General features: G+C 45.9%; 1 protein-coding gene across 1 annotated transcript in view; it reads right to left on the minus strand.

Annotated features, from left to right (window-relative positions):
- LOC147733564 (aminopeptidase N-like) overlaps positions 1-14,285 on the minus strand; it is a 262,708-nt gene that overhangs the window by 33,181 nt on the left and 215,242 nt on the right. Inside the window, exon 17 of the mRNA XM_086958150.1 lies at positions 6,637-6,804. Coding sequence (XP_086814276.1) covers positions 6,637-6,804 — 168 coding nt within the window. The remainder of the gene's footprint in view (positions 1-6,636; positions 6,805-14,285) is intronic.

The following is a 14,285-nucleotide window of genomic DNA, read 5'->3' on the forward strand; positions in this document are numbered from 1 at the left end:
AATCCTGACTTACCTATTCACAACATAGGAAGTGGATTATGCTGATACGACCACAAGGTCGTATCAGCAAGGTTATCGCCGTTTTCCATGGAACATCGCTGGAATACCAGTGATGTTCCATTGAAAACACCGCTATCGCAGGAATAATTATTGCCATTGCGCTATGCGTTGTTGATACAGCTCTAGCATGGCGATAATTTCCTGCGATAAAAAATCTATCACTAAGCGCGGCCAGCGATAATTATCGCTGACCTTTGATAATATACCCTATTGTTATTTCTGGCCATTGGCATGTACAGCGAATTGGGGGGCATATAATCAATGGCACGCTTAGCGATAAATTTTTTATAGAAGGAATTTATCGCCATGCTAGCGCTGTATCAACAACGCATAGCGCAATGGCGATAATTATTTCTGCGATAGCTGTGTTTTCGATGGAACATCGCTAGGTTTCCAGCGATGTTCCATGGAAAACGGCAATAATCTTGCTGATATGACCCTGTGGTCGTATCAGCATAATCCACCCCCTATGTTGTGAATAGGTAAGATAGGATTTTAGCAGACGTTAGTTTTTGGCAAAAACCGCGGTTTTCACCAAAAACTAACGTCTGCTAAAATCCTGAGGGCCACCTTGTAAATATCGCAATGTGCATTTTGCGATAATTTACAAGGTAGTCCGTCAGGGGTACGCCCAGTGACGCCCACTTAGCATCTCATTAGGGATGTAAAGCGAGGCGTCGGCAAAACGGCTGCTAACATGCGCTAATGCATGTTAGCATCGGCTTGAAAATAGGACGATAAGATTATCTCCGCTTTTTGGCTCCCTTGTTAATATGCCCCTGCGTTTTCTAGTCAACATGGTCCGTACACTCTATTAGGGCACAGTACAGCTATTTGTTCTCTGGATTCGCTATGATTGTTGTTTCTGCACAGAAAGGCAAAAGAAGATATAAAGCGAGTAATGGTCTGAGATCTCCAAATATATTTTAAATTAGGCCGTGCTACGAGAGACTACATTTCCCAAGGATGTTTTTATAAATTATATGGGCTGAGTCATCACATTCAGGCTAATGCGGAAACACACGGCATCTCCCACACAGGGCATTCAGAATCATGGCATAAATGGCAGCATTGAGCTACCGGAGATAACTGGCATGGGCGAACAGTGGCTTCCTTAGGCAAGCACACAACCGTTGGACTTCCCCAATAGGGTCAGATTGGGAAGGGCGGGCAGTGTGACATTAGGTGCCTCAAGGTCATCTACGGCCAGATTTTTAGGGACTCTATAAACAGCTGTAGCATGTGCATATCGTATTGAAGTGGCGGCGTGCTGTGTAGCGTGCCATATTTACGCTTGTAAGTGCATCTTCGGGCACTTCTGTTTCTTTCTGTTGCTGGGCATGCATCTGCATGCTTATTCTTGTGTTGGTTCAATCTTGCAGTTATTTGTGGAAGTTCCATGTTCGAGGTCACTGCTATAGGGAACGCTCCTCGACCTGTGCTGGTCAGTTGTAGCTTTCCTACCAGCGTGGGTCACGGACGTGGGCTCCTTCACATATGTGAATAAACCAAGGATTTCTTACACATTTCCTGTGTACTTCTCATAATTACATCGGCCCACAGAAACTTACGGTCCCAACAGACCACTGTAAAGTATTGTCAGTACCAAGGGCACTCCCCTGCCATTCTGTCTAACTGAGGCTGGGAGCCAGGTGTCATCTGGCCCTTAGTGCATTCTTACTGTGGCTCCCTCCCTTGAATGGCCGGCCCAGAAGCAGTGTCGTTCCCTTGCTGGGCAATCACTTTCAGGCCCTGGTGTGTGTGGGGAAGGTGGGCATATGCAGGGCCTCGCGGGAGGGGCATTCTCACCTATGCTACCCTGTGTCATGTCTGATGCCCAGGGGCGCCTTAAAAGTGCCAGGGGAGGGGGGGGGGGGTCGGGGGGGGCAAAGGTTTTGCGCTGGGGAAAGGAGCGCGCTAAGGACACACAGGAGACCACACTGGATTGCCGGTCGGAAGTCATGACCACAAGCGGCCGCCCCCGTTTTATTCTGACCCAGCAGGCCACGCCTGGCCTACGGATGTGGTGGTTGTACAACATTCGGGCACTGGACCGCTAAAGGCTACATCCCTATCCAAGTCAGTTCTTTTTCTTTTTCTCTTTCCACTTAAGACAAACACGATGCTTCAAACATGTCAACCAGTCCAATACATAATCTCAGTACTTGCATGGACCTTCGTTGGCGGTGATCGGCCTTCTTCAGCAGTCATAGTCCCTCAGACATTGGCTTGGACGGGGATTCGGCCTCAGGCTGTATCTTTGGGAGCCAGTGCGCCCGTCCATGCTGTTCTGGCTAGGGTTCTCGGAGAGAGTTACTGGCTGCAGTGAGGGGCTTACATCCGGGGTCTTACTGATTCCGCCGTTTCCCAGCTCTTCCTCCAGACCTTTGGGTGTAGCGGTGGCCATGGAACTTGTTCGGCCACTCGAGGTCTCTCAGGAATGTTCTGACGGGACCTCCTTGAACCATGAGATGTTCCTCGATACTTCCTCTTCCCCACTCCGCTCAGTTACCATGGTGCCATGGTTCGCAGTGGCCGTCCAGGTGCCAGGCTCGTAGTTTGTCCTGAACTTCCCTACCTGACGTCGGTTTCGTAGGATGACTGTCAGTCCAAGGCGGATTTTTCTTGGGGTGGTGCGACGGCAGATGCTCGCATCTTGGTTGTGTCATCTCCTTCGCTCGTGTACCTCTTTGGCCTCCAACGGAGGTGATGACCACCCTGGGCAGGTAGGGAGTAGGTCTCGGCGGGGTCCATGGAGCATGAGAGCCCACGGGCTATGCTGGGTCGTGCAGTGGGGTGTGCTTCGGTATTCCCTTAGGAACTTCGGGAGTGTCTGTTCCGGGTCTGCTTGTTCTACAACCGCTATGCGGAACATCTTGTTTAAAGTGCACATGAAATGCTCGATGTCTCCGTTGGCCTGGGGCCACTGAGGGGTGACATGTCGGTGAGTTATGCCTCGTTGTTTGAGGAATGTGGCAAATTCAGACCCTTGGATTGGTGGCCCATTGTCACTGCGAACTTTTTGGGGAAGACCAAACATTGCAAAGACACTCTCCAGTGCTGGTCCGACGTGGTTGAAGGCTGTGGACCCGATAGGTTCCACTACGGGGTACTTGGAGTACGCGTCTATGACCACAAGCGTGTGGCTTCCCCCGGGAAACTCCCAAAGTCTACGCCCACCTTGGACCACGGGACAGTGTAGGCTTCCTCGGTGATGACTGGGATCGGTTTCTCAGGGCTGCTCGTTAGCTGGCACAATAAACAGCGTCGGACGTACTCTTCAACCATGTCCTCTAGCTCCGGGAACCATACCTTCTCTCGCATTCGTGCCTTCATTTTAGTTACCCCTTGATGTCCTCCATGAGCTAGTTGGACTGCCCGGTGTTTGAGGCTCTGCGGGATCACCAGCCTGGACCCTCTCAGCAGGATGTCGCCACTGCTGATGCTGAGCTTGTGACGTACCCGCCACATTTTCGTTAGGGTGTCGTGATCCTCTGGGGACCACGAATTGGCTTGACGAAGGTAGTCTGTCCACGATCCATCTTGTACAGCACGCACTGTTCTGGTGTAGGTTGCGTCGGTGGCGGCAGCCTCTTTCACGTCGTCTAGGGTCATGCTTTGGGGGCAGGCTGCAAGAGATATCAGATGGGCATATTGCTCGACATCATCGGCTTCTTCTTGCTTCTCCGACTGAAAGGGTGCCTCGAGAGGAAGTCAGCCGGGTTCTTGGAACCTGGGCGGTATACCACCTCCATTTCATATGGTTGCAGCTGAACGGCCCATTGCTCGATGCGCGGAGGTGGGTGAGATGCTGTTCCTTTGAAAAGGGGAACGAAGGGCTGATGGTCGGTAACCATGGTAAATGGCTGTCCTTTGAGGTACAGGTGAAAGTGGGTGCAGGCCCATTTGATGGCTAGGGCCTCCCACTCAATCTGAGCGTACCTTGTTTCTGTGGGTGTGAGGGACTTGTTGGCAATGCTAAGGCTGCCCTGTGGCCCAGTTCGTGTTCTTGAGCCAACACTGCCCCGAGTCCCACGGGGCTTGCGTCGACCAATACTTCTGTCTTCTTTGTGGGATCAAAGTAGGCCAACGTGGCTTCTACTAGGAGGGCATCCTTTATTCCTTGGAAGGCCTTTTCTTCTCTTGGACCCCAGTGCCAGGTTGCATCTGTTTTCGTAAGGGCCTGCAGTGGCTCTGCTCGGGTGGCTAGACCCGGTATGAACCTTCCGCAGTACGTTGCCATACCCAGGAAGCTTTGTACCTTCGTTTTTGTGGTCGGTGCGGGGGCATCCTTGATTGCCGGCGACTTCCTTGGGTCCTACAAGTCCCTTCCCTGGGCTCTCTGTAGACTGGTTCCCCCTCTTCCTCCTTACTTGAACTTTTTTTTTTACTTTACTTTTAGCAATGCTTGATGGAGGCAGGCGTGGCAGTGCAGTCCTTGTCTCAGCCGCTCTAGCTGTGCAGGTGAGGCCTCGGGCAGCTCATCATTCAGGCATTGCCCAGAGAGTCAATGCTCGGTGGGGGCATGGCCTGCTTATTCAGCCCGGCCTGGGCTTACCGCCGCGGGGTGTCTGGTGACCTCGCGGGTCCCCTCGATGCTTTCCGCATCAAAGCTCGGCCGAGGTGGGGGCGGGGCGCACACACACTGCGGATGCCCGGCTGCCCCTGAGACACGCAGTACAGAGTCAGAGCACATGGGAGGCGGCTGCTTGACAGAGTGGCGCATGGTGCGAGCGAGGGTCGAGCCCCCTCCGCTCATCGCCAGTGTCATGTCTGATGCCCAGGGGCACCTTAAAAGTGCCAGGGGGGGCGAAAGGTCTTGCACGGGGGCAGGAGCGCGCTAAGGAAACACAGGATACCACACTGGATTGCAGGTCGGAAGTCACGACCACGAGCGGCCGCCCCCCTTTTATTTTCCACAGGCCATGCCTGGCCTGCGGATGTGGTGGGTGTACAACATTCGGCCACTAGACCGCTAACTGCTACACCCTGGAGTAGCAGCATCAGCTGTGTGCTTTTCTTAATCCCCCTCCTCTGCCAGGTCATACCCTGAGGCGATAGTGGGCTGTGGAGGGGGTGAGTAAGAGAAGTGGCCTCGCTAGGGGCTAGATGTAGTCACCTCAGTCCCAGTGTTTTTAAGGATTTGATGGAGGAGTGTAGGATAATTTGGAGAGGCCTTGCTTTGAGGCCACCTTTCCCAGAGGACAAAAAAACCTAGGATGTACCGTTATGGTCTCAGACCTGCTGACGTTGGAACTGGGGAAGGGTGTTCAAGTTCTGGGCAAATCAATGAATCTACCTAAAATAAATATGAATTTGATTTTGTGCAATGTAGCTTGTGCCCGTGTTAATTGCTCCAATGCCTTCAGATCGAGCTCACACTATATTGAGCTACAACAAAAAATACTAACCATTTGGGAATGTGAGCCACTTTTTTGGGGAGTGTCCAGGTCTAATTGTGACCCCAATCCGACCCTATGCACAGGACCTGAGACAATTTAAACATCTATGACAGTAAAAGGGGGTAACCAGGGGACTAATTTCTCACCTCTGATCTTGTCAGAGTGTGGCAACAGGGATGTGTCCCACCAGTCCGTATACAGTGTGACTATGCACGGAGGACAATAAGAACACATAAAGATTTTTTAAAGACTGGATCTTATAATAGGTGTGGTACTTTCACTATTTGATACTTTGCATCTAAGTGAGATTTTGAGAGTTTCTAAGGTAAGGCAAGGGAACTTGGTGATCCGTTCCTTTCCATCCAGCTGTATGCAACAGTCTTAATTTGCATGCCGTGTGTACTGTGTTGTCTTTGTGTATTCTGTTTTCAGCCTCTGCAATATAGAAAAGCCAATAGAAAAGCCAAGATGAATGAGTTTTTCTTTTCTCTACCCTGCACATTATGAACGTGATAGAAACAGGCTCCATTGGGGCCTCTCCAGCCGAAGAATAGGTAAGTAGCTCTGCCTCTTACAATAATGCATGTCTCTATTTATGAATGTATGTCCATCCTACTCATCACAAAGGATGGTTTACTGACCAAAAACAATAGATAGGAAAGAAGAAAATCTGCATACACAATATGAGGCATCAAATTAAAGTTGTCCTGGTGAAAGCCCTGGACCTCTTCCTGGTCGTTTAGAACAGCTGAAACACGTTGAAACAGCAGTATGGTAAGGTGTAGTAACCCTCCCCTAAAAAAAATACCTGATTAGTAGTTTTTAATCAGACCCGTGGAGCCCAAAAATAAACAGAAACCAGGGTTTAGGAAAACTATCCAAAGTGCTCCCTGAGATATAGTTGAGTCCGCACTGGTTTGTAGGGACTGTAGTGCGACCCAATGATGAAGCATGACAACGATAGGGTGTGGGAGGGCCCAAAAAGGATAAGCATAAGTGCTCTTCTAAAGGACAGGATGGGATACATACACTAAGGCAAAAAGAAGAGGGGTTGTAGGATACTTTTTCGTTATTTGAAATTCTAGACAGGGAGACGATACTTTCTCAAAAATTGCTCTCTTCCCCGTCTACACATACGTGTGGGTTAGGACAATAGGTAGTTGTTATCACTCACCTGTTTAAGATCCAGGGCTCTCTGGAGCAGGCCAGTGCTCCCCTGAGTTTGTCAGCCTCTCCTGCAACAGTGGTTCTTTTGAACATTTCCCAGGCAAATTCCCACTCTTCCTCTCCACCTATTGCTATGGCATGGCAGTAGATAGCAGACCTCAGGTTTGGTGTGATGCTGTGAAAAGAACACATCATCTGTAAAAAAGCAGGACATTCCCAAACTAATAATAAATGCCTGGGATAGATTATTTGATATATATGCATGCATGGTAATCAAATAACTACCCCCACCACCCCAATATGCTTCTCGCATTCTCTTCTCGACATTTAGTAAAGAAATGAGCATTTTCCATGAGTATATCGTATTTCATTGGTATGCGAGAAGTGTTTACATGGAGCCTGGGTCCTCAGTTGTGCTTAGAAGTGAATGTGATGACATCCAATATAGTACCTTATTCTGGTTTGAGCTTCTAAAATTTCCGGGGGCAGATTTACAATAACTGGCGCATCCCTGCATATCAGCAGGAATGCGCCAGTTATTGTGCGTCAGGGCTCCGCCACCGTGGATTGGCTGCATTTACAATGCGGCGCACCATGGGGCAAAAACGGCACAGATGCGTCACGCATCTGTGCAGTAAAGGCAGAGCATTGCTAGAGTTGCGATGCAGCTCCAGCAATGCTATGGGGGGCTTATCTTCAAGCAGGCGCAGGGTTTTGACGCAGAATGGGCTCAAAAGTGCCTGAGTGAAAGCTTGTAGATTTCACTCGGCCACTTTTGGAAGGCGTTCCTGCGCCGGAACGCCCCCGCGCAGGAACGCCTACTTCTGGCACAGGGCTTTACAACGTGTTGCATCTCCAAGATGCATCACGTTGTAAATACCCCGCAGCATGGCGCATCGTTTGCCCCGCCGCTACATCACAAAAGTGATGCAATGGCAGCGTAAAAGAGGCGCAAGATGCTTGTAAATCTGCCCCACAGTGTTTTATTATTTATTCATTAAGTGTTGGCAAAATTTTGTAGCGTTTTGTTATGGTGTACTTTGTTATTGTTTCTTATTAGTTCCACATACATTCATCCATGTCATTATCACTTCCCCACCTATAACCTTATAGACTGCCATGTTCTGATGAAGGATTTTCAATTTAAAATTCTGTGCACTGAGCAATGGCTTTATTAAAACAAAAGCTAAAGTATATTATTTTGTGTACACTTTTACAAGCATGTGCATCCCAATACATACAATTCTTTGTCATCAGAACACTAATTCTCTCTTCTATGTTTTTATACATCATGGGCACAGTCAATCAGAGAGGTCCCACAACTGGTCCATCCACTGGAATGACAGCACTTCATAGGGTGATTCATCCACCTAAAAGAAGAGAGCTAGTGAAGATGAAATACTCCTTTGGGCTGAACAAAAATATGAATGCCACTTTCTTAAAGGAACTGTACTGAATTGGATAGTTATGGTTAGGACCAAGTTTCCATAGGAAATGTGTTATCTGGTTTGCTTATAACTTTGGTGCTCTTTGACAAATCTTCATGAACCTATCCAAGAAACAGTATCATCCATCTCAGGTTCTTCCTGGAAAGTTTTGGGGTGATCCGTCAAGCAGGGGATGAGGATGTGAGGAGGAGCTCAAAACATGTTTCCCCCATGCAGTTTTTAATAGGAAAATTGAACAGTGATACCTCAAATTTGGCAGAAAGCTAGATCATGATCCAGAAGGCATGCTTTTTGGGATTTGGTGTAAATCTGTTCAGTAGTATTTGAGAAATTATAGTTCAAAACGTATCTACATTTCACACGGCAGAGGATCTGCGGACGAAACAGATTAAATGTTAAGATCTGATTGGCTGTCATCACGTCAACAAAGATGTTGCAGCAGCCATTGTAGGTCTCGAAGACTTAATACCCACTCCTGGAAAAGGATTTCTAAAAAACATATAGCGGAGCAGGGTAAGACACCCTGACTACCTTGCCCCAGTGCATTTTTAGTTGAGAGCGGGAAGTGGAGCCCACCTCCCTGAGTCATGGATGGCTCTAGGGTTCCAATCTACTAGGGCCCATCTGAACACAATGTACCGGGGACCCCAACACCCTGATCACAGAGGTTTTCTGCTTGTGCACTAGCCATGCACTACTTTTACCCTTACGTATTACATCACTCATGAAATGTTCAGTGACTGAACTTTATTAAAGTGGTAATAGGTGTAAACATATTTATAAGTTTCTAGATATTTTTCTTTTTAAATGTACTCAGTACCACAGTTTTTCCTAGGAAGTACAGCAGTATTTAAAAAAAAATAGGTAAAAAAACAAAAATAGACTGTACAACACTATATTTTAATATGCTATAATATATTTCACAAATATAGTGTGCTACACTGTATTTATAATTTCTTTACTTATTTACACTTTTTCTTTCCTTTCAATTCAATCAATATTTGCTTTATTCGGCACATGAATAGCCATAAAAGATACACAATAAAAACAAGCAAATGTTTAAAAAGTCAATAGAAAGATGTACATAAAATACATAAAAGGGTGAAACAAGTCTAATGACAGCAGCCTGGCTCTTAACCCTGGGAGCAACCCAGACCAATAACTGCCATTATCAATAAAACAGCCAGTACCCCCTCAGAATAAAACGAATTCACCACCTAACCCTTTATCGTTTTCTTGGATCTCAAAGCTATTTTTAAGAAAGCGCAGACCCTAAAACTTAAAAGTAGGAATCAAAGGAATGTATGCAAAAACCACAGTTGATGGACAGAATGCAGAACAATGTCATACATTCACCCCAGTACAGAGATCTGGGCCTAAATCCGTCGTTTTTTTGCACTCCACACCACCCCAGTTCAGACATGGCCATATGCAAATCAGTCTGACCCTGTGCCTAAAGGGAACAGTCCAGCCCAAACAGCCAAGCCATGTCTTCCCTGGACCGGAAACAAGCTTCCAAGGACCAGTTTCTGGCATTCCAGAGGTCTTCAGCCCGGCTTGCTTGAATCCAGTGGTGTGGAGTGCATGGGACTCACGTCTGAGCATACCCATCCCTCTCGGGGTGAAAATGCAAAAACCATAGTTGATGGACAGAATGCAGAACAATGTCATACATTCACTTCTGGGCCTAAATCCATCGGTTTTTTTTTGCACTCCACACCACCCCTTCTGGGCCTAAGTCCATCGTTTTTTTGCACTCCACACCACCCCAACGATGGATTTAGGCCCAGATATTTGTACCGGGGTGAATGTAAGACATTGTTCTGCATTCTGTCCATCAACTGTGTTTTTTGCAATGTTCACCCCGAGTGGGCTGGGTATGCTCAGACGTGAGTCCCAGGCTCTCCACATCACTGGAGTCAAGTTATCCAGGCTGAAGAAGGCTAATAGCCAGAAACCGGTCCTTGGATGCTTGATTCCGGTCTAGAAACGACATGGCTTGGTAGTTTGGGCTGGACTGTTCCCATGAGGCACAGGGTAAAGGCTGATTTGCATATAGCCATTGTCTGACCTACGGTGGTGTGGAGTGCAAAAAAACGATGGATTTAGGCCCAGATCTTTGTACTAGGGTGAATGTAAGACATTGTTCTGCATTCTGTCCATCAACTGTGTTTTTTGCAATCAAAAGAATGTATCCTGACAAGGAGAAGGTTTTTGGAACAGTAAAAGGGTGCACTGCCTGTTCATGCGCATACAGTACAAAATGGTACAGATTTTCAGGTGCTATTCGGCGAGTGGACAAACCTAAACCACTCATGTGAGTAAAGAACTACTACTAACAAGTAAAAGGTTTGCCGAAGCACTCTGGTAAGTAATTACGATTGTACAATGACAATATAACAACACATTCAAGAACACCAAATTGACAGAAGTAACCAAAGTTCCACAAGATGAGTAAATCTTGGATTCTTTAATGAAGATTACAGCCAGCCGACACGTGTTTCATCGCCTTCGCGATTCCTCAGGGCTGAAACAAACAAATAAGTAGCATCTAGCATATTCTTTGAACAGTTAGATTTTCATGCCAGACCATGCTGTCTGACCAAAGTAAATATACAGTAGATGCTGCCTCCAGCTGTGGACATACAGTGAATTGTTCAAACTCATTTCACTAGTGCCACCACAACACATCCGTGTCGAATAGGGTGTCTATGATCGATATTATATACAGACGTGAGTATATGTGATAGTGATTGTGATGGGTATCTGTGAGAGGAACAGGTAACTCAATTAAAGTGCTCGGCGATCTCCCATGACACAAATTGACAAGACCCTGCGGCGCAGTGGAAGTGTCCTGACCGTGTGCGGCTCTTACATACTACATGCCAAACTTGTGATATGGTGCAAAAGTGTGTCATAGAGAAGGCATACCTAGATGGCCGTATCGACATCAGAAGGTCTGTAAAATTATAGAGAGGGAGGAAAAATCGGAAAATTCTCATCACTAACCGCACTTAAGTGACTTTAGGGCAAGACGTCACCACAATGAGACTGTCTATTATAAAACTAATTCCGTCTGCTCACCGCTTAGCTGGTGATAATTCCGACCCAGCCGGGCCTTGCAGTATTGGCACTGGTTCGAGTGCGTCCAACAGCGGCGGAAGTCTTTATGTCTGTGACACAGTAAGGGTAAATTGTGTCACTACGATCTGTATTAAAGAATCTTCATATGGAGGAACTAGGTAGGACTATGTCTGTGCGAAAAATATATATCAAAGGGCTAACTTGCTGGAGTCCTTTTATTAAAAAGACATGCGATTGAATTCCCTGTCTATTATTCTTGCCGTGATACCCTTGTTGGTTTCAAATTCGGTTATTTGTATAGATAGTCATGCATTACCATAAGAGAGGTAACTCTATTCTACTTACAAATATTTATCTATCATATGAGTGTAAAGAGGGTTCGGAAATCACTCGATATGTTAAACCAGAATTTCGGTCATGCCGTTATTGACATCAAATGCTGTTAAAAGAGAAAATTGCTCTCGTCAATAACTCGATATAGTTAGTTATACATACGTGGGATTACATATATGTAGCTATTGACTTATCTTACCGATTGTTTTTTGTTATGCGGAAACCCAGTGCGGTTCCAATTAGTCTGTAAGTCAATGCTAAACAAAAAAAGGGGATAAAGGCTGGATTTACACATTCTCTCGTATCTTGCGAAATAACCAATTATACTCCTACGTTGGTTACAGTGCCCGTTTGGAATCCAACTTACCCGTGTGCGGCTTCTTCGAACGTAACAGGCGAGTGCACCTCTTCCGAGCCCGGTTCCGTGTTTGGACAGGTAACCATTATACACAGCAAACACAGGGAGATGATGGACAGAGCGCTGAATACAGGCCTGCGTATATGCGCGTCTCAACGTGAGGCGTTCCCTTCACTCGAGCGCATTCGGAAAGTAACTGTAGCGGCCATATTGGAGAGGATAACGTATCTAGTATCTAATCCCTCATATCGTATACGAGTTTTTGCTGATCAGATGCCCATTTACAATCTGATCAGCTGAATTTTGCGCGTGGTCCTGGTGGTCTGTAGAGGAGGGTGCCTCTGAGTGTGGTCTTGGGGTCGATGTGGATCTGGAAGTGAAGGTGTTCGGAGTTAGCGAGGTTGGCGTCGGAGCAGGTTTCGTCTTGCTCCACTTCATTGTGAAGCTAATTTTCCACAAGTTGTCGTTTAAATATTGAAAAAAACTCTGTAGTTGCTCCTCTGAGCCTGACCAAATAAGGATGCAATCATCAATATATCGACCCCACTGGGGCGACAAGGGCAGCCAGTATATCGACTCCATAATATTTTGGGGTCGATATATTGATGATTGCATCCTTATTTGGTCAGGCTCAGAGGAGCAACTACAGAGTTTTTTTCAATATTTAAACGACAACTTGTGGAAAATTAGCTTCACAATGAAGTGGAGCAAGACGAATATAGAATTCCTAGATATTGAGTTCTGTATCTCATCTAATTGCTTGCACAGTAGACTGTTCAGGAAGTCAACGGCATGCAATGCAATTCTGCATGCCTCAAGCTCTCACCCCCTATACCAGATTAACGCCATACCATTTGGTGAATTTATTAGGGCAAGAAGAAACTGTAGTGAGGATTGTGAATTCGGGAGATGTATTACCAACATGAAAGAAAGATGTCCAACCAGGGGCTATGCAAAAAATTCTATTATAAAAGCTGAGCAAAGAATCAAGAAAGTGAAGAGAACAGACACTCTAATCACTAGACAACAACGAAATTCTGATGATAGAGAACATATCAGAATGGTGACGGATTTCAATTCACTCCACTCTGATCTACGAAAAAGTCTAACCAAACACTGGAATATACTAAAATCCGAAAAAGCTCTGACCAACTGCATCACAGAACGACCACAAATTTCCTTCAGAAGAGGAAACACGTTACGGAATAAGTTGAGTCCCACTGTTCCCCGTGATATGAGGAATGCAGATTGGTTGACACAACGTGGTCTAGGTTTCCACAAATGCGGGTTCTGTAGTATGTGTAAATGGGCAAAACACGGGACAACAAGTTTCATGGGCCCGGATGGCATATGTCACAACATCAAAGATAATATCAATTGCACAACCAAATTTGTCATTTATATTATTGAATGTGAATGTGGTAAGCAATATGTGGGGAGCACAATTAGAGCATTGAAAGAAAGAATGATGGAACATGTAAGAGCAATTGTAAACTGTGACCCCAAATACCCTGTGGCCTTGCACGTAGCCTCCTGCCAACAAGGCCAGAAAAGTAAAAATGTGCAATTTTTTGGTATAGAAACTGTTCCTCTGGCACTAAGAGGTGGCAATCGCGAATTAAGACTAAGACGCATTGAAGCGACCTGGATTATGCGCTTGAAATCTGTAGAGTTGGGGTTGAATTACGACCAAGAAATGCAATACTTTTTGGGTGATTAAATATAGACAATAGAACGTTGCATTTTTTGTATAAAAATCAGTAAGACTGCAGAACTGTTTTTGTGGAAATCTTTGTAATAGCAATATCTTTCCCAATGCTGGTTTATGTCTCCCATACAGACAATTATACTTAGGAATTACCTAAACATTGATTTTGACGATGTACATGTTGTATTATAATAGGCAGTCACAGTATGAATGGGTCATCCACTCATATAGGTTATGCCTCTCAATTACGGTGCACACGGAAATACGGCACGCAATAGTAGAATTTGAATGTCACACTGCACCCGGGAGTATGAAACAAACCGGAATTCCCTAAGAATAATGATATACATATCAAATTAGAGCACCATAAACAATTATGTTGTGTTTTCTTGTTCGCATATCGACATCAAAACATTTGCATTGAGCAATATATATTACATACTTTTCAGCAATATTTCCTTTTAAACTGATCAGATTGTAAATGGGCATCTGATCAGCAAAAACTCGTATACGATATGAGGGATTAGATACTAGATACGTTATCCTCTCCAATATGGCCGCTACAGTTACTTTCCGAATGCGCTCGAGTGAAGGGAACGCCTCACGTTGAGACGCGCATATACGCAGGCCTGTATTCAGTCACGTGTGCAAACACGGAACCGGGCTCGGAAGAGGTGCACTCGCCTGTTACGTTCGAAGAAGCCGCACACGGGTAAGTTGGATTC

This window comes from Lissotriton vulgaris, chromosome 2_1 (genome assembly GCF_964263255.1).
Source record: "Lissotriton vulgaris chromosome 2_1, aLisVul1.2, whole genome shotgun sequence".
NCBI classification, from domain to species: domain Eukaryota; kingdom Metazoa; phylum Chordata; class Amphibia; order Caudata; family Salamandridae; genus Lissotriton; species Lissotriton vulgaris.